Source organism: Hirundo rustica, chromosome 4 (assembly GCF_015227805.2).
Source record: "Hirundo rustica isolate bHirRus1 chromosome 4, bHirRus1.pri.v3, whole genome shotgun sequence".
NCBI classification, from domain to species: Eukaryota; Metazoa; Chordata; class Aves; order Passeriformes; family Hirundinidae; genus Hirundo; species Hirundo rustica.
Window position 1 is genome coordinate 44,651,932 of NC_053453.1, and position 18,029 is coordinate 44,669,960.

The 18,029-nt window shown below is 36.7% G+C and overlaps 1 protein-coding gene across 1 annotated transcript in view; it reads right to left on the reverse strand.

Moving 5' to 3' along the window:
* Positions 1–2,022: 2,022 nt before the first annotated feature.
* Positions 2,023–18,029, reverse strand: part of ATP2B1 (ATPase plasma membrane Ca2+ transporting 1) — a 59,109-nt gene continuing 43,102 nt past the window's right edge. Inside the window, exons 13-23 of the mRNA XM_040063584.2 lie at positions 16,592–16,829; positions 15,532–15,715; positions 15,365–15,451; positions 14,940–15,046; positions 12,846–13,037; positions 12,431–12,644; positions 12,090–12,301; positions 10,125–10,232; positions 8,087–8,269; positions 7,696–7,854; positions 2,023–3,484 (exon numbers count right to left, since the gene is read on the reverse strand). Coding sequence (XP_039919518.1) covers positions 3,173–3,484; positions 7,696–7,854; positions 8,087–8,269; positions 10,125–10,232; positions 12,090–12,301; positions 12,431–12,644; positions 12,846–13,037; positions 14,940–15,046; positions 15,365–15,451; positions 15,532–15,715; positions 16,592–16,829 — 1,996 coding nt within the window. The 3' untranslated portion in view covers positions 2,023–3,172. The remainder of the gene's footprint in view (positions 3,485–7,695; positions 7,855–8,086; positions 8,270–10,124; positions 10,233–12,089; positions 12,302–12,430; positions 12,645–12,845; positions 13,038–14,939; positions 15,047–15,364; positions 15,452–15,531; positions 15,716–16,591; positions 16,830–18,029) is intronic.

An 18,029-nucleotide genomic window follows, 5' to 3' on the forward strand; every position in this document is an offset into this window, starting at 1 on the left:
ATGTTATTTCTTTTTTTTTGGCTGCTTGTACTCCACATTTACCCATTCATTTAGCATTAAGGCATTTGTTTCCATTATTCTCTCCAGACTACTCCATGATGCAGCATTTTCCACTTCCTGTTAAGGCCAATGCAGAAAAAAGAAAAAGAAAAAGAAAAAGAAAAGAAAAAGAAAAAGAAAGAAAAGAAAAAGGAAAAGAAAAAGAAAAGAAAAAAAAAGAAAAAGAAAAAAAAAAAAAAGAAAAAAAGAAGAAAAAGAAAAAAAGAAGAGTCCTCTTGTATTACTGTTTTCAGCCCTCCTTCAGAGCCAAAATGAGGTGTCCTAACATATACACAACTACAGCAGACATCCCACCCCTGAAAACACCTTTTAAGCCCCTCCAAATAGTAGTCAGTCTAGAACTGAGTTTATGTTCATAGTCACTATTGCTCAACCATGACCTCTTGAAAGTGAATGAGCGTAAAATTGAAGCAAGAGCTGTTTTATAGAATTGGAGTGCATTTCAGGTTTAAATCAGTACTGTACTGACATTCAAGAATTTCAGTCCCCATACAGACTGAGATGAACAGCACTTTTATTTATTTCAGTTACAAGAAGACAAGTAAACCTTACAACCAGAAAGGCAATGAAGGCCTCATGAGCTTAGTGAAAACCATTTCATAATCTAGGCAATGTTATGACTTCTTGAAATCACAAAGAAAGCATACACCCCCTCTTAAACAACACCCCCTCTTTTCCTATTTTCTGTAAGGAAGATTCTTGTAAGAACAGTACACTGATGTTAACAGAATCAAGAGGGACCAGCGATGTACAAAGCCTACATTCACGCACCCACCCCCCACAAAAGGCTTAAGTGTATATTTTATTCCAAAAAGGATAACATGCAGTCATGATCACACCTAGAGAAGAGGGGAAAATTAAAGTCTGTTTTGAAATGAAGTTAAATCATTACTCATTAATGAAGTTAAATAAATATAATTTTTTAATGGCAGTGTACTTCACAGGTAAAGAAAACTCCCTCTATTTTAAGTCAATGGTTGCCTGACTTTTGTAGTAAAGAGAAAATAGCTTACATAAAAACTGATACTTCCCTCACCAAGCACTCTAGATAAGAACTATGATATAAGAAAGGTGCTAGAAACATGTGGGAGAAATTACTATACAAAGTGTCAAGTGCAACCCCCCACCCTTTCCTAGAATTCAGTGTATTTACTGAAGTACAATAGAAAAGATGGAATTCAGGAGTGGTTGACAGTGGGATACAGTGCCACATGTTGAACAATATCCACTAAAGGACAACCCCAAGCATGCATGTACCCCACCACAAGGGAAAGATGTGCTTGAACTTCCCAACCTGCTCATTTCTGCAGTTAGCCCTAGTATTATCTCATTCCTCATTACCAACTTAATTCTTGCAGTCCTTTGAAGGGACCACTTTAAAAAATGTCCATAATTCTGAATTATTTAACAAAAAAATTCATTTGCTATTTTAAAAAATACAGAGCTGGAAAAAGAAAATCTTACAACTCATGTCTTCTGTTGCTCCTTTAAGTGGTATTGGACCTAGAAAACATGAGGAAGTTGCCAGACCAAGTACTGCTTCATCATCCTTCGCCATCTGAACTATACAGCAGAGGCAGACCACAACTTCTTCAGTCAATCTCTAGTCGATCAGTTCTGGTGCATTTCACCTGTGCGTTATGTCAGTTCTGAGTCTCCCTCACTAAAGCAGACAGGAATACATTTATTTCATGGTACTCACAGTAAGTCTCACAATTTCAGGCAGACCTATTCATTCCCCAGGAGTATGCTTTTGACTCAGTGAAGACTTTTGAGTACTTTAACTTACATTCATTATGGAGGCAGCCACCATGATTCCATTTACCCAAAGAGCTATTTGGAGAGGGGCTGTTACCATCTTGAAATTGCAGTTTAAAGGTAAGCAGTAACACAAAAGAGTACTTTCTGTATTTCCAGTGAAGGAGCTGAGAAAAAAAAATCTGTAAGAAACCATTGCTGCAATTTTATTTTAACAAAAGGGCAGATTTATTCATGTTTACAAACAAGTTTCAAAAACAAAAAGTAGAACATGTATGCTACCCACTAACAACCTTTCAAAATGCCAACAGCCCTCATGCTGCATGAAGGATTCTATAGATTAGAAAAAAAAAAAAAAAATAATCACAGTTCCACTCACAGTTCACCAAGACAGCACTAAACTAACATGATTAGACAAAAACAAAGGACTAAGATTCTGGTGTATTTTGATTTAATCCATTTTGCCCAAGATAACAGAAATATTTCAAGCAAGTTCCATCACATATTGATGTCCTGCATTAAACAATCCTACTAAGTTCTGAACAAAAGTTATTCATTAAGTTTCTCAAAATTTTTAAAAATTAAACAGTTGTTTCAAAACCATTAAGTAGTAAATGTATTTTAGAAACTAATTAGGACAGAGGCCATAACTTCATTAGAACACCACTGCTCATGTTTTTACAAAGCATTAGTGTTACCTATTTGGCTATTAGTAGTTGCAAAATATCTACAATATTTAACAAGGTAAATTGCAGGCAAAATTTAGTACAGTTTCAATAGAAACACCCTTTTCCTGAAAATACAGCAGTATTTGAAGGACTAGTTTTTTGGGGTTTTTTTTGTTTAGTTTTTTGTCTTCTCTGCATCATTTATAAGGAAGCTTTCCATCTATAAACAGGAACAAAAAAGTATCTACAAACCTTGTAAACAGATCTGTATCATTTATAAACATAAATAATCCAAATTATTAACAGCCAACAGCAGAATTTAAAGTATCAATTCAATGATCCAGGGCATCCTTGCCCTTCCCAGCTTTCCCCTCAGAAAAGGATCACAATAAACTAAAGCTCTGCTAACATACTCTTAAGGACCATTCTCAGTACAACAGATGATCCACAGGTCACTTATGCTGAGTTACTGTTTATCTGTCAGAGTTCATTAATACTCCCACCCCCAGAAAAGCACCCTCCAGTCTGGCAGAAAGCTTTTTTTAAAAAAATAAATCTACATTCGTACAAGTGTTTCTTCTGTTGAAGTCCAAGATAAGAATATCATCTTGTCCATCATAATGTGTGAAGAGACACAGTTTCAATTTCTTTACAATGCAGCTAGTGTGTTAACATTCAGCTTACAATCAGAGTGATGTTTCCAAACTATGTAGTGGGCTCCCTGGGGATGAAGAGGTAGCAGACTTGTTCTTGTCTGTTGTAAGGTGAATTCCACTGTCAACCGCATTGTTATTTCTGTTGGGAGAGGGAGGGGGACTAGAGTTGCGTTTTGTTGGAGCATCGTCTTCAGCATCAGTATCATCAATAAGGGGAATATGAGGCTCGGAGTCTTCTATTCTAAACTCAGGATGCGTCATAAAATTGTGAATTGAACTTCGTGTCTCAGGTTTCTCTAGCCCCTCATACAAGGAGCTACGAAATGCATTCACCACTCGGATCTGTAACAAAGAAAAAATATTGTTAAAATGCTGCAGGTTTATTGATAATGGCATGGTTCTTATGAGTTTGAATCCACAAACAACTAGACATGAGTGAATCAAATTTGTATGATGCAGTGGAACTTGCAGTAAACTGTAAAAAACAAAGAACATTTCAGTAGAGCACTGCCAGTCTACACAGTAGAAATAAAACTTCTGAAAGTACTGCAAAAAGCTGAAGGGCCCTAAAATTCAGACATGGCACTAGAATTGTTTAATTACTTAACAGGGCTAAGCATTTTTTGGATGTGAAGCCAACAATTATTTACTTATTCAAAAATTAAATAAATCTCAATGAGTGTTTCTTTGAATATTTGGGTGAGATTGGAGGGGGGGGGAAGGAGGGGAGAGGCTGAAAATAAATTACGGGATAAAAGGGACACTAATTCTCATGCTAGGAATTAGGATGTCTACTGACTATGAAAAAGCCAAGCAGGTGTAAGCCAATGTCACAATGAGCGAACGTTTACGAAGTCATGCAAAAAAGGATACCGCTGTAACAGCTGTAAATATTCGAGTATATAGCCATTTACTATGCTAGAGAAAGCTCCTTCGTAACCAGTGCTTTGGAAACTTAACACCAGAACTAAAAAATTGGATACTGTATTGTACAGTTTAGTAGCCAGGACAGGTTGTAACTTTGAAGAAACTATTTCAGTAGCACCGAGTATGAGAAAAGCAGGATGATCAGCCTTTGCATGAGTCTTCAATTTACATTGAATTCATGGACACAATTTCCAGGCTGAGGATTGTTTTGTGTCTTTTTGTTGTTTAATTAGTTTTTTGACCCAGAAAGCCAAGCTAACAGAATTCATAAATAAACCTTTCATAGTAAAATTAGATACAAAAGAAAGTACAGCTTTGTTTTGCAAATTGTGCATGTCCAAGCCGACTTGAATTTAAGCTTTCTGAACTATTATTTAAATGATGAAGCCAGCTGCCCACACCCCCCTTCTCCCATGCCCCATGCTTCCCTGACCAACTAGAGAAATTAAGGATTCATTCTTTAACTGATAAAACAAGTAAGGTGAGGCAGAAGTTATTGAATCATTTATCCAACACTTTTCCCAAGGTAGTTTCCCCCTACTGTTGACTCCCTATTCTCAACATCCCTACTCTGGGCAAGTTTCTAGCAAAGCAGTGTGAAAGTGTTAAATAGTAAGTAGCAGAGCAACTCTGAAGTAAACAAGAACTTGCTGTTACAAACATCAGGTCAAATTTAAAGCTTTTTTTAGGGCAACCAGGATGACTTGTTTCAAACTGAGAAATACATCATGACTAGTGCTTCCAGAGTTCCTCAACAGGAAAAAAATAAAGTGACTTCCAGGGGAAGGAATAAAGCTGTAAGGTCAAGCAGATCAAGAGCAGAAACTTCAAAACAGCTAAGATATACCAGGGAAGTTCACTGTAAACAGAGAAGGGCTCCCCAAAGAGCAATGTGTTAAATCAAATTAGTTAGATAGAACCTCTGCACACAAGAAAGTCTTATGCCCCAACTGTGTTCTTTGACCTCTAGAAGTAGCATTGTTTCCCCACCTCTGCTCCCTCAGACCACTTGCACAAAGAATTTTACTCCAAAGCGATCATATACCCATTTTTATACTACAGGTACATGCTGAGCCAAATTAATCATGGAGGCAAGGGAAGAGGGCACAGGGAATAAGGGGACATGAGACAGGGATGGGGCACATGATCAAGGGGGAGGACATAACTACCAGTAAGGGGAGGACAGAAAAGAGAGTGAATGTGCTGGAGAAAAGATTACAACAGCAGCTAGTACTTTACTGTTCATTGCATGAAAAAAATTGAGCATGCTGTCAAGGAGTTGGAGCATTATACAAGGTTTAAACAAGTCCAGCCAGCTGCCCCAGCTGTCTTGGCACTTATCAAAAAAATTAGCAGGGACAATGCCAGACTGAAAGTTTGCAATGACTTTCTTTGGCATGTTGCATCCCACTGTGCCATTTATGTGGCAAAATGAAATATGGATGTCTCATGGGACTGTTTTTTCATTGCTTACAGATGAGAATTTAGAACATCAGGAGCAATGGAAAATAATTCCGGCTTAAGAGGACAGCTGTAATTATCATAGAACATATGCATTCCCACAATAAAGGCTTGCTTCCCATGCAGAATGCATACTACACAAATGGACTAGACACCATAGCAAGCCCAGGACTCTCAGAGTCCAGCTACAAAGGCAGAAATCAAACTTTCAGCACTTCAAAAGGGAAAATCTAGTGTTTTGAAGGCTTTATTTTCAACCAATCAAGATAATTAAACTAGAGGGATAACTATAAATAAATCACGTAAGTGAAGTGCAAACAAGACAATTTGTTAAGTGTAATTCATAATGTCATCAGGCTTCCTCATATTAGTACCAGAATAGCAAGGAATGCAGTTGGCACTTCAAATCCTCCTAACCAGATGGCTGCTTAAGAGTAGCAACCTTGCTTCATAGGAACTATTTTCCAACTAGCTGCTCCAAAAAACAGACAATAAGACACATTAACACATGCTTCACATAATCTATATTAGTTCTCAAAAGTTGTTCTTCTAGAGGGTGTAGCAGAAGGCTGTAATAGTGAGGATAAAGAACTAGTTCTCTGCAATGGTAGCTCTGTATCTGCATTGGTCATTTGATGCAATGAGATGCTACAGTGCCCAGTAGATTCTGCTCAAATAGCAGCATGGAATGACATTGCTCTCTAGAGAATTCTAAATGTCTAATTAATGTTCTGGAGTGTAGCTAGGGATACAGGTTACTAATTAGCATTTTAACTAGGAGATGCAATCCTGTGCATCCTTAAGTGTTAAATCTACTTTTCATTTTGTGTTCTTGAGGCATGCAAATTTGTGAGCTGAGCTTCTTAGTACTACTGAAAGGTAGGGAAATACCTGGCTCACCACTGGAGAAATACAGAGGTAAATACTTGTGCAAGCTCACACACAAATTCTGGCTGAGCCCAAAAATAAAAAATAAATTATAAATTAAAAAAAAAATCTGAAGAGACCATTTTATTTAAGACAGCTCCCAAAATTAAGGGTCTTCATCCATCTGGTAATCTGAAAGTTTAAGCAGGGAGGGGAAGGGGGAGAAGAAGCCCTCTCAGAGTTCTTTAAAAAAAACAATTATTTAATGCGTCTCTAGGAAGTTAGAGAAGAAAGTTAAACATGCATTAAGATGGAAAACTCTGAACAAAGATATATGCTATCAGTATTCAACTACAACTACTATGCATCTTCTGGCTCCAGAGTTTAGGCCTACACCCAAGAGTAAATAAATCTCCAGCCTCTATCAAAAGGAAGGCTGAAACTGAAATGCCACTTAAGAGCATAATATAGAGGGTAGAATTAAGGTGAGACAAACTTCACTTTCACTGACGGCTTATGAACTGCTCCCAGAAGAACCTAGAGAGGAAAAAGAACCCTTCAGATTTGAATGGAAGTTTTGCCATTTAATGCTTAAGACTTTTTCCTTTTTATATTAGCTAATTCATATTTCTTCTGACTTGTATTCCTTTTAGAAGCCTTGTTTCACCACCTGAATCCTGATGTTGAAAAAATTGTTATTCAGTAAATAAGGTCCAATGAAAGCAGAGATTCATAAAGTTCCTTACAGGCTACAAAGAAAATGCATTTAGTGCTCCATGTTCTAGCTACATACATATCTTCAACACACCATTTGCTTCCAAATCAGCTTGCTTACTTATATTGTTTGTGCTGCAGTGCAAAAGATCTGGTTTTGTTGACCTGGGCCCATGATTACACAGTTAATTCACTTATTCAATGCAAGTCACCCTAAGAGGCATATACTCGAAAATTTACAACAGTTTTCCCTTTTTATCTTAAAAATCCCTCTGTACACAAATGGATGAAGGCACAGGATGTGCAGGCTCACAGCTTTCACTTTAAAGTCTTTTGTTGAAACTGTTCCACCTGTTCTCAGCCCTCTAAGAAAAAAAAAAGTCTTGAGGACTCCACTTTGTGGAAGAGCTCTATAAAAGCCTGAACGATGATTTTAAGTACTAAGGAGAAAATGAGAAACGTTAGGTAGGTGAATTAGGAAATGTTAATTTCATGCACTTTAGGAACACACACTCACACCCCACAGTAGTAGAAGCAGTAGTAGAGGAAAACACTACATGTGTAGGGGTAGAAATATTTGTTACATCATGGTGCTGGCTGGCGATGGAGGGTTGCCGCCTTAGAGCCCCCTGAATGGTACTTCCACTCTGGAAAGCATTCACTACATCCATCTGCAAGGAATCAGAGATTGTGACAGCTTGCTCAGCAAGAGAGAGAGAGAACAAGAGAAAGGACCATCCCATCTATAACACACAAAAAGTAAAGAAAAAAAAGGCACTTTTTAAAAACAAAGCAGATACACAGGCAAGAGGTGAATTTAAAGCTGAAGAAAACAGAGGACCCTGAGGGATTACACATCCATCCATACCCCCTTTTGACAGTCTCAGTCACACCAGTTGGAATAGCCACTTTAGTCAAAAATTGAGAGATTTCCTTCATAATACCCACTGTATCCTACCTTTTTCAAGACCATACCTGAGTCTGTATCCTGTTTAGGCCCCTAAACCACAAGATCTGACCACGACGCAATTCTCTCTCAGCATGATCAATCTCCTCTACATCTTCTGCTAGTTCTTCTTCAGGAATCTCTTCCTTTTGTGTTCCATGACCAGCTTCTTTAAGGAATTTCAGTCGGCTGGTTGGAATTGTTGAAATCAACTAACAGTGGATGAAATATATAAATCAGGATTAATCTTCTTTTTAACAACAAAAATAGAGTAATAGCAGTCTTAAGACTTAACAAGATGCCCTGCATACAATTAGCAAAGCTGAAAAAACTAAATTACATAGATGGGATGAGTACATCAATGTAAAACAATCACTCCAGCTGAACAGCTGCAAAGTTGTGAGTATACTTACTACCTCAACCAAGGTGCGTAATTAAACTTGGACTACAAAACAGCCTTGCCAGTGACAAAGAATTCCACATTAACATTACTTGACAATGCCAGGAAGGAGCAGTACTGAAGCTACAAATGCCATTAATCCTGTAGATTGTACTTGTATCTAGAGCATTTAGAGTATCATCAGTTTGATGAGCATGATGTGTCACCTCAAGTGGGATCTCCATCACCTAAAGTAACCACAATTAATTCAGAAATACAGAAGAGACATTCATTCATTTGTGACCTGGGAGATATCAATACATTTACAAGATGAGTGATGTTTCTGAAATTGTATGCATTTCAAATTGTTACTTTGCTACTTGGTGTACAGCAGTTTAGGTATCTCAAATTAAACAAAATGTGGTTAAGAGGAGTCATCTTTTGGTACATTATATCTAGCAGATCTAGATGAATTCCAAGACTGCTTTCCTTGATTATCACAAACCTAGAAGACCATTTCTGCAGCTGCAGAGGAAAAAAGTCTGCTCCAAAAGCAAGATAAACAGCCCTTTATGCTGAAAGTGCTACTATGAATGCTCCCAGCTCACACTTCAGTTTCTATTATTCTCAGAAAATTAAAGCTCTTTGACTTTAATGAGATGCTAGAACAGCATGAACTGCAGCAGGGAAACTTTCCCCTTGCAAGACACATTTGGTCAAAGGTATTTCAAGCCAACTCGATTCTCTTCTAGGGTACTTTTAAACCTCAGAGTGACTCTATTTGATTTTTTTAAATAATTAATTTTCCAGAGAACCTTGTTGAAAAGCTTAGTCACTATCAGAATATATGTCTATGTATGTATTTACAACTAAAATTCATCCTACCAATTTTACAGTGAAACATGAAGTGTCTTTTACTTAGTGGAAGGAAAGAAACTGTAATGGAAAACTCTTCATGTGGTATGAAAAGTTTAGACAACTATGTCATTAAATAATAGAAAACTCTGTAGCTCTAAAGTTTCATGTAAATAAGCTTGCTGCTTACAAGCACTGTTGTGCATGCAATAGTAATAACACTCTGAGGGGAGGAGAAAGGAAATAAAAGTCCAAATGTAATGGTTAAATAGGTGGGAAGATTTTTCAATTATGTTGCTATTAAGTAAATGAAGATTAAAGAGAAAGTTGGTTTGAGTTTCGCTGCATTTCTTGCTACTCCAGGAGGTTTTAAAAATCAAGAAAATACTGTCAACTTTAGCAATTCTGATTTTTCAAGAAAATTACTAAGCACCAAGTTAAATATATTTTAACATTAGCATTCATTAATCTGCATCTTGTTCATTGCATCTTGTATTCTTACCACATTTTCTGGTACTCATATCTGGCTGAAGATATAACTTCATATTTAAAAGCTAACTACAGCTGCTTCTAGTTAAAAATTGCTCAACAAACCAGCCACAGCATCTAGATCTGAAATGTAAATAATTCACCCACTCTGAGGAAGGAATATTCAATTAAGAACTTTCTAGCTATTGAACAAGTAGATTTTAATTAATATTTACTGTTAGTCTTCATATATTCATGTAGTCCACTTGAAAGATCTGAATGCTAAAGACCGTGTGTTTGCTTTTTTCCATTTAAAGCATATGGTTGCAAGTAGATATTTGGCATTTTGAAAATTCCTAGTTTACCTGGCCCCAAAGTAGTGTGCCCATGCCCAGGAAAATGGACCACAGCCACTGTTCAACTGAGAGTTCTGAGCAACTGAAAGGCTTTCCACCAAACTGCACAATAATTATCTGTGAAGAAAAACTTAGTTAAGCATGTATCACTGACCTGTTACTAGAAAATTCCCTAATGCTTTAAGATAACAACAGACAGCTCTGCAAAAGAACGTGGAATTTCCGAAGTTATTAGGGATATTCTTTCTCTGTCTCTGCAGTTTGAGCAAGTTTCCAAACCTAAGCCATATTCTTCCGCTTTTCAGTATTTCAAGTACCCACGTATACTTCAAATGGCACACTCAAAAACTTGTTGACTCCTCAGTTTTGCTTGTGTTTTTTTCCCTTAATTTCACAATTACAGTATGTATTTGATGCTACAGATGTAAAGTGATTACTTTTGCTTGGAATTAAGTCCAAGATTTATTAAATTGTAATATTAGATCCATAAGACATAAAATATCTCAGAAGTAATTCTACAGGATATTACTAATTATCACATCAGTGTTAAATATCAGACTTTAAATCTCTTGTAGAAAATCTTGGGGGAAGGGGGCAGAGATCTCAAAAGCTAAACTAAATTAGCTCCTAGTGCCTTAGCTATTACAACAAGCTGTATGGGCCCTAATGAGCAAGATATCTCTCTGCATAGGAATTATACGCATGAAAGTATGCCCTGGACAATCAACAATTCAAAGCAGCAAGGCAGGCATAAAAAGGTGACTGTGTTGACCATTAAATAGGACACCTGACAGCTGAAAAAGCAAAGAGTATCTTCTGTTATTAACTCACAAAAAAACACTGAGATGACAAATCAGGAGTTGAGAAGGCATTCAGTCTGCCAAATTTATAAAGGGAACACAGTGGCAGTCAGGAGTAATTTCTAAATGTTTGGTTTTGTTGCACAACAACAGTCAATCTGCTGCATACGTAACCCTAAAAATAAGAGCAACTTTGTGAAGAAGTGTCATCTATAAAAATCTAAATCTCAGAGAGTAAGTTCCCTGACTTAATGTGAAGCAGTGGCACATAAGTTTCCAATGCTTGAACTGATATGACTTCCATCAACTTCATGAATTATCAAGTCTAAGGAAAGGCTTAAACTATTAAGTTATATGTCCCAAATAACTTATTCCAAAATGAAAACAGATTCTGTAATTAAATAGTACACTGATTATTTTGTTATTTCTTCTGACTAATTGAAGTGAGGGCTATTTAGAGGGTGAAAATATTTCTTGTAAATTATTTTCTGCAGATACAGTTTTAAATTTATGTTTCTCAACACCAGCATGTGAACCCAAACAGCTGAAGATCATTCCACTTCCTTTGTTAGTATGTAGAGTTAACTATCTAGCTTTTATAAATTCTCCTATGCGCCTCAACAGAAGGTCCCTAGACATCAGGGTTTTTTTCAATTAAAACAACACCTCTACAATATGTACCAGTGTAGGTATCACTGATTCCTGCACCAGAAAGGTAAAAACTGATACTTAAGTTTCTAAAGCTTATTCATGTCTTAATCGCATTAAGAAAATAAAAGAAGGTGTACCTTTTCTATAATTGTTTAAATGGACTCTCGTTCAGATAGACAGGTAGATATTATAAGAATGATTTAGGGGCAAGGGGTGAATGAACAGATGACACATACAACTTCTTCATATTTTGCCATGAGAACACTAAGATAAAATTGAAGAACTAGAAAATTCAAAAGGTAACTGTAAATACAACATTCCAGCATTACCAGTTGCAAAGAGGTCTTACCTGAAAACTCCATCAAGCTGAACTTACAACTTACTTATTGTGTACTTGACCCTGAAGGTTTTCCACACTGAAGAAATTAGATCTCTGGCACTAGTTGATAGGCATTTCCAAGGTAAGCAAGTGCATCACTGAACTAAATGCATTTCCCCCCCCACCCTCCAAAAATCTACTTACCTGCACAACAAATGTCCCCAGCACAATAGAACAGAAGATAGCATTGTTAAAGATGCCTTCAAAAACGTTTCTTTCACCATGAATCTTTCGGGCATTAATTTCATTAAAAAGCTGCATCATCACAAATGTATTAAATACTATAGTATAATGCTCTGAAGGAGGAGCATGCAGAGGTGCATTTCTTCCACTATCGATATCAAAAATTTTCTCACCTGTATATAAAAGGCATTTACGAACAGGTTAATTAGTGTCTTTACACACATGCTACAGCAAAAAAATAGTTTTAAAAATACACCTCTCTACAACATTCAGAGTAACTTTGTAAAGGTAAGTATTCTTACCAGCAAACAGGAGAGTGAAGACCACTACAAGCTGGTAGAATGCATGACCCAAAATGTTCTTCATCATTGTACGAGAAATCAAAGGTTTGTTTCTGCCATAAGGCTTCCGCAACAGAAGAGCTTCAGTGGGTGGTTCTGTTGCCAGGGCAAGAGAAGCTAATGTGTCCATTATGAGATTTACCCACAGCATCTGCACGGCTTTAAGTGGAGAATCCTATAAAGATAGATACATAAACCCTCCAATAGAAGTGCAGAAATTACAGCTATTAAAGGCATTTATCACACAATATTGGCATGTTCTGAAGAGCATTATGTTCTTTGGACTACTATTTAAGTGAAAGTTTGAACTCAAGAATTAATCAATCATGACTTTTTCAACCTTTATTAGCTGAAACAATATGCTACTGGTACGTACTTGTGTTATGCATGCTCCTGTAAAAGCAACAATTACTGCTACTACATTGACAGTAAGTTGGAACTGAAGAAATTTGGAGATGCTGTCATAGACATTTCGTCCCCACATAACTGCTTTAACAATACTGGTGAAGTTGTCGTCTGTAAGGATAATATCAGAAGCTTCTTTAGCTACATCCGTTCCAGCAATACCCTGATAGAAAAAGAAAAACATTAGGAAATATAACAGGATGCACTGACTTTTTATGACAGAAACTATTATGTCCTTGGTCAGCATTCACTTGGATGCACTGTGTCTGAAGGACTCCTTTAATGTAAGCATTTAAAGGCCTATTGAAACAAGTTGTACCTGAAAGTTCTTGGGAAAATGAAAACCAAGTAATGCTGTCTTTAAAATAAAGACCTTCATATAAATTTGAGAGTTGACAGTAAAGACACGTTAAAGGCCTCCAAAAGAAATATTACTGAACCCTCTTTAAGCTGAAGGCCACCAGATGGTGCACTGCTACAGTTCAAGCTCTGTCCTAATTATTTTGTCGTATGGATTCCAGCAGCAGACAACACATGTGCTTGCATTGATAAACGTTACCAAAAACCTTTTGCAGAAGGGCATTCGCATTGAACAGTAGAATATGCAATGTCATTGCATATGCATTGCAAAGCAACGTGACATTCTTAAATTTTAAGCGCCTCTAGTCTCCTACAGTACCCAAACAGCTGTGTTCTGTGTAAGGATTCACAGAATCCTTCTACTTCAAAATCTTTATTAGTTTCAAAATCTACTTCTACTTCAAAAATCTTTATTTTTCTTTTGGCATTCCAAACCCACTAACTCAATAGCAAATTTAATGATCCTTATTCTTGATTTATTATTTTGTCAAGGAAACGAGCCACCTGCACAGCTATGTGTACACCTTAAACAGTACCTTTAGATATCATATGGCATATTTTAAGCACTATTTAGGTAAGCAGCTAGTGAAGATAGCTCCTAACACAGATGAACACGGACAGCAACCGCAGGAAACATTCAAAACAAATAAACTGTTGCCCTGACAGTGGCAACGACAGCAGCTATACATACCAGAACAAAGATACTTGTTACAATAAGACTGTCACAGTCTAGCGAACATTTCAAATGTAGCTGTCAAATTTTTAAGTTATGTTTTTGAAAAAAGCTTCTTGAGAATGATGTGGAATCTCTTTCCTTTTTTTTCTCTCAGGAGTAGAATCTGAGTCAGTGGGGTGTTGTTGGTTTTTTTTTTTTTTTTTTTTTTCCTCCTGCATGTGGTATAGGACGAATATGGTCTTCATTTTTTCTTTCAACTGCTTTAAGACTACAGTGACATGCCATGACCAAAGTGTATCTCTTACAATGAAGACTGAGGAGGAACCCTGAGACAAAAGGAAGCTTGAGAAACCTGTCTTACTCTGTGTCTTGAAAGAAACCTGAAAGTCACATACTTAAGGCATGAGTCTATGCAGTATAAGCACTTAAAAGCCAAGATGTTGTTTGGCAGCCATGTGAAAGGGTAGCTGAGAAAGCCAAGTAATCTAACAATTCATCCAGACCAGTGCAGATCCTATACTATCATAAAATGTTGTTGCTTCAACTATACTTCAGATGCACAAGATATGGCCTCCAAAGCCATTTTGAACATCAACTGGCAGTCTCTTTCATTATGGTCTCCCTGTTCCTATGCATCCTTGAATGGGAAAGATGATTAAGCTCATTCCATATCACATATTAAGTTTTACTCAAAATCAACAAATATTATTCCTATTTACTAGCCTAAAATCACTTTGGTTTATTTGAAAACATTTCAGAAATCTTCAGTATTCGGTTCCAGTATTTTCGCAACAAGCCTTTGTGTAAAAGATTTTGAATTGTGAGCATTGGCAATCATGCATTTTTAAAGTTTTATTCAATGGTGAATGCCACAAGGCTATATTCCATCAATAAAAACATGGTTAAATTGGCATGTTGACTTCATTAACATAGCTGTATACTAGGCTCATGAAACAAGGTTAATTAATCTTAAGTGATTGGATAAGTTATTGATAAAATACTGAGGATTAAAAAATATAAAAATCTTACCATAGCAAATCCAACATCTGCCTTCTTCAAAGCTGGACCATCGTTGGTACCATCACCAGTTACTGCTACAACTTGCCTCTGGTCAAAGACAGTGCTGTCAATTATACCTAAAATAAAATTACATACAAGTGTTACAGTTCTAAATTAACAACATAGCAGAGACTTAATCTGAAAGAGAAACCCAGTTTTTGTCTTTATCAGTCAGAAAACAAAACAAAACAAAAAAGAACAAACAAACAAAAACAAGAGTAACAAAAAAAAGTTCTCATTGGCTCCACTTCTCAAGCAGAAAGGAAAAAGATAATTGGAAACAACTCCATAGACATTTCCTATTGTTGAGTCCTAATTTTTTTTTTCCTAGAAGCGCAGAGGGGGAAAAAAAAAAAATCTAGCTTTACTTAGGAGCTCAGAGAATTTTTACCTACCTTTTACTAGAGTGTGTTTGTCAGTGGGAGAAGATCTTGCAAGAACACGAAGCTTTGGCCAAATTTTATCTATTCGCTCTGCTCTATCTCAGAAAGAGCATGGTTATATTTTACACATGTAGAAGACAGAATATCTGTTGATCTACTTGATGAGTGAGTCAGCATGCTTACCTCTCCTTTTTCATTGCGTATTCTTCTGTTAAAGTCTTTGCCCTCTAAACAAAGGAAGTCTTCACCAGGATTCAGAATACCACATTTCAATGCAATAGCTCGAGCAGTGTTAATGTTATCACCAGTGACCATACGTACAGTTATGCCTGCACGCTGACACTTTTTTATTGCATCAGGTACCTGTAAGCAAGAAGAAAAACCCCACAGGCTCACAGACTGTACATTAGTTAAAGAAATCTAGACATGTGGGTGAAAGGAATGTTTATGGCTCAGTACGAGATAACTGTTATTTTTAAATGAAGCCTTTAATTACGGAACATTTGAAAAAACCCTAAGTAGCATACCACAATTCTGTTCCTAAAAAAACACACAAATTGCAATTCAGGCAAGAGGCTTTGTGCCACTGCTATGTCTGTTCTTCTCCCTCCTGCAATTTTTTAAATACTGCAGTATTCAAAAATACCACAAAAATCATTGTGGCATATTAGGCTGTACTGAGTATGGGCATTTTATTCATGATTATGTGAAATAAATTACAGCTCATACTCCACTACTTCACCCATAACTTTTACTGTGAAGTGACAATAGTGCAGATCAACCCAAATTTCCACGTGCATGTGGCATAAAAAGCTTTCAGTATTGAAAAACCTTACAACTCAACCACAAGCCAAACTCCCTGCCTTCAGTTCTCAGGTGCTCAATTCTTTCCTTCAATCCCCATGAGAAGCTGATAACAAGTCCAATGGCTAATCTTATCCAAACCAAAAGTCCTAATACTCCTGTGATAAAAAAATAAAAAGTTGTTTTATTTGCTGAGATCCTGCACAGTAAGTACTTTAAGTTATTAGTTTGTGCAGAGCTTCAGTAACACAGCATGTGACATTAAGTAGTTTTAATCTGCTTTAATAGCTCCATTAACTTTTCCTTCAAGAAATTAGATTTTCATTTATTAACTATGCTTAAGGCATACAATAGCAGTTCAGTTTCTGTACTCTGCATGATGAAAAACATGAATCCTGTGTAACAGAACCACTGCAGCTTAGCTGGTGACCCTACCTCAGGTCTCACAGGATCTTCAATCCCAACAACAGCAATGCAGGTCAGACCAGTAACGATATCATTTTCGTTGTCCCACTCTGGCTCAGGCTCCCCTGCTGGGAAGTCTCTGAATGCCAGGCAGATGGTTCTGAGACCTTCAGAAGCCATTGGCTCAATTACAGTTTTCACAATATCATCACGGTCCCTAGGTCTAAATACCTTTGGTTCTCCATTAGCACTCAGTATTTTGAAGCACCTGGAAAGAAAGGTTTAAAGAGTTATCAAATTTCAAACACAAGTTCAACCCACTCTTTGGCTTATTAGTCAACTCAAATAATTTTCTATAAGCTGAGTTTTTTCTAGACTCACACACATACAAAAAGCCAGTAGTGGCATCTCTAAGGTAATCTTCTCCAAATGTACTTTATTTCTTTTGTTGCTAAACCTACTTTCTGTAGAAAGTTAACTGAGCCGTTATCCTAGGATGAAAGTAATGCCCAATGAATTTCACATACAAACATCAGTTACCTCCCAGAAGTATCCATTTCTCCATCATATGTAAACAGATTGGTGTCTGCACTGGTTGAGTCAGGCAATCCAGTTTCAAGCTCAACAAAATAATCACACTTTGTTAACAGCCATGCAGTCTCAGAAGTACGTACATGTTCAGAACATGCACGTGCTGCTTAAACAGCTGCAAGCACTAAACTTACAGCACTATAAGCAAATTCAGGTACTGTTACCCTTAAGAACAAAAAAGTTTGCCACCCTTCCTCTTACCCCCCAACCTAAATGCAGAGAATTCAGAGAGCATCTGGTATGTGGGGCAATGTGAAATATTAAATTAAAAACAAATTTTGAAACTGATTAAAATGTTTGTATAGAAGACTAGATTCACCACTTTCACTCTAGCATTTCAATACATGCTCTCTTAATTATGTTTCATGTCAAAGATACCACTGCTTTCACAGACAGCATATATACTTTGCCAATATTGATGCCATGAATATAACACCACCAATGATCTTGAACAAGAAATGAAATCTTGCTCATGTGTTCTTCACAATGTTTTGCCATAAAGTAACACCATTATGCATTAGTTTTATAAATTAGTATTAATACAGCATGGGGGGGAGACATGGAAGAAGGAATTAATTACTTTCATTAAATATCAGGTTCAGACATGGCAGACCTGCAGAGGTGACAAGCGTTACAGTTAAGTGTATAGTCCAAGGCTTTAAGGAAGTCCCCTAAAAGTTTCTACCTCATACAGAAAATTAAAATGAAGCAGTCCCTTAGTGTTTCAAAATTCATACCATAAGTGAAATTTGAAGTCTATGTGAATGTTCTGATTTTACTTATCTGTTCAAATGTCAGCAATCATTAAGGATATCTAGTGTTAGCTGCAATCAAGGCTGCTGACAAATTCAAACATTCCAAATGACTAAATACACAT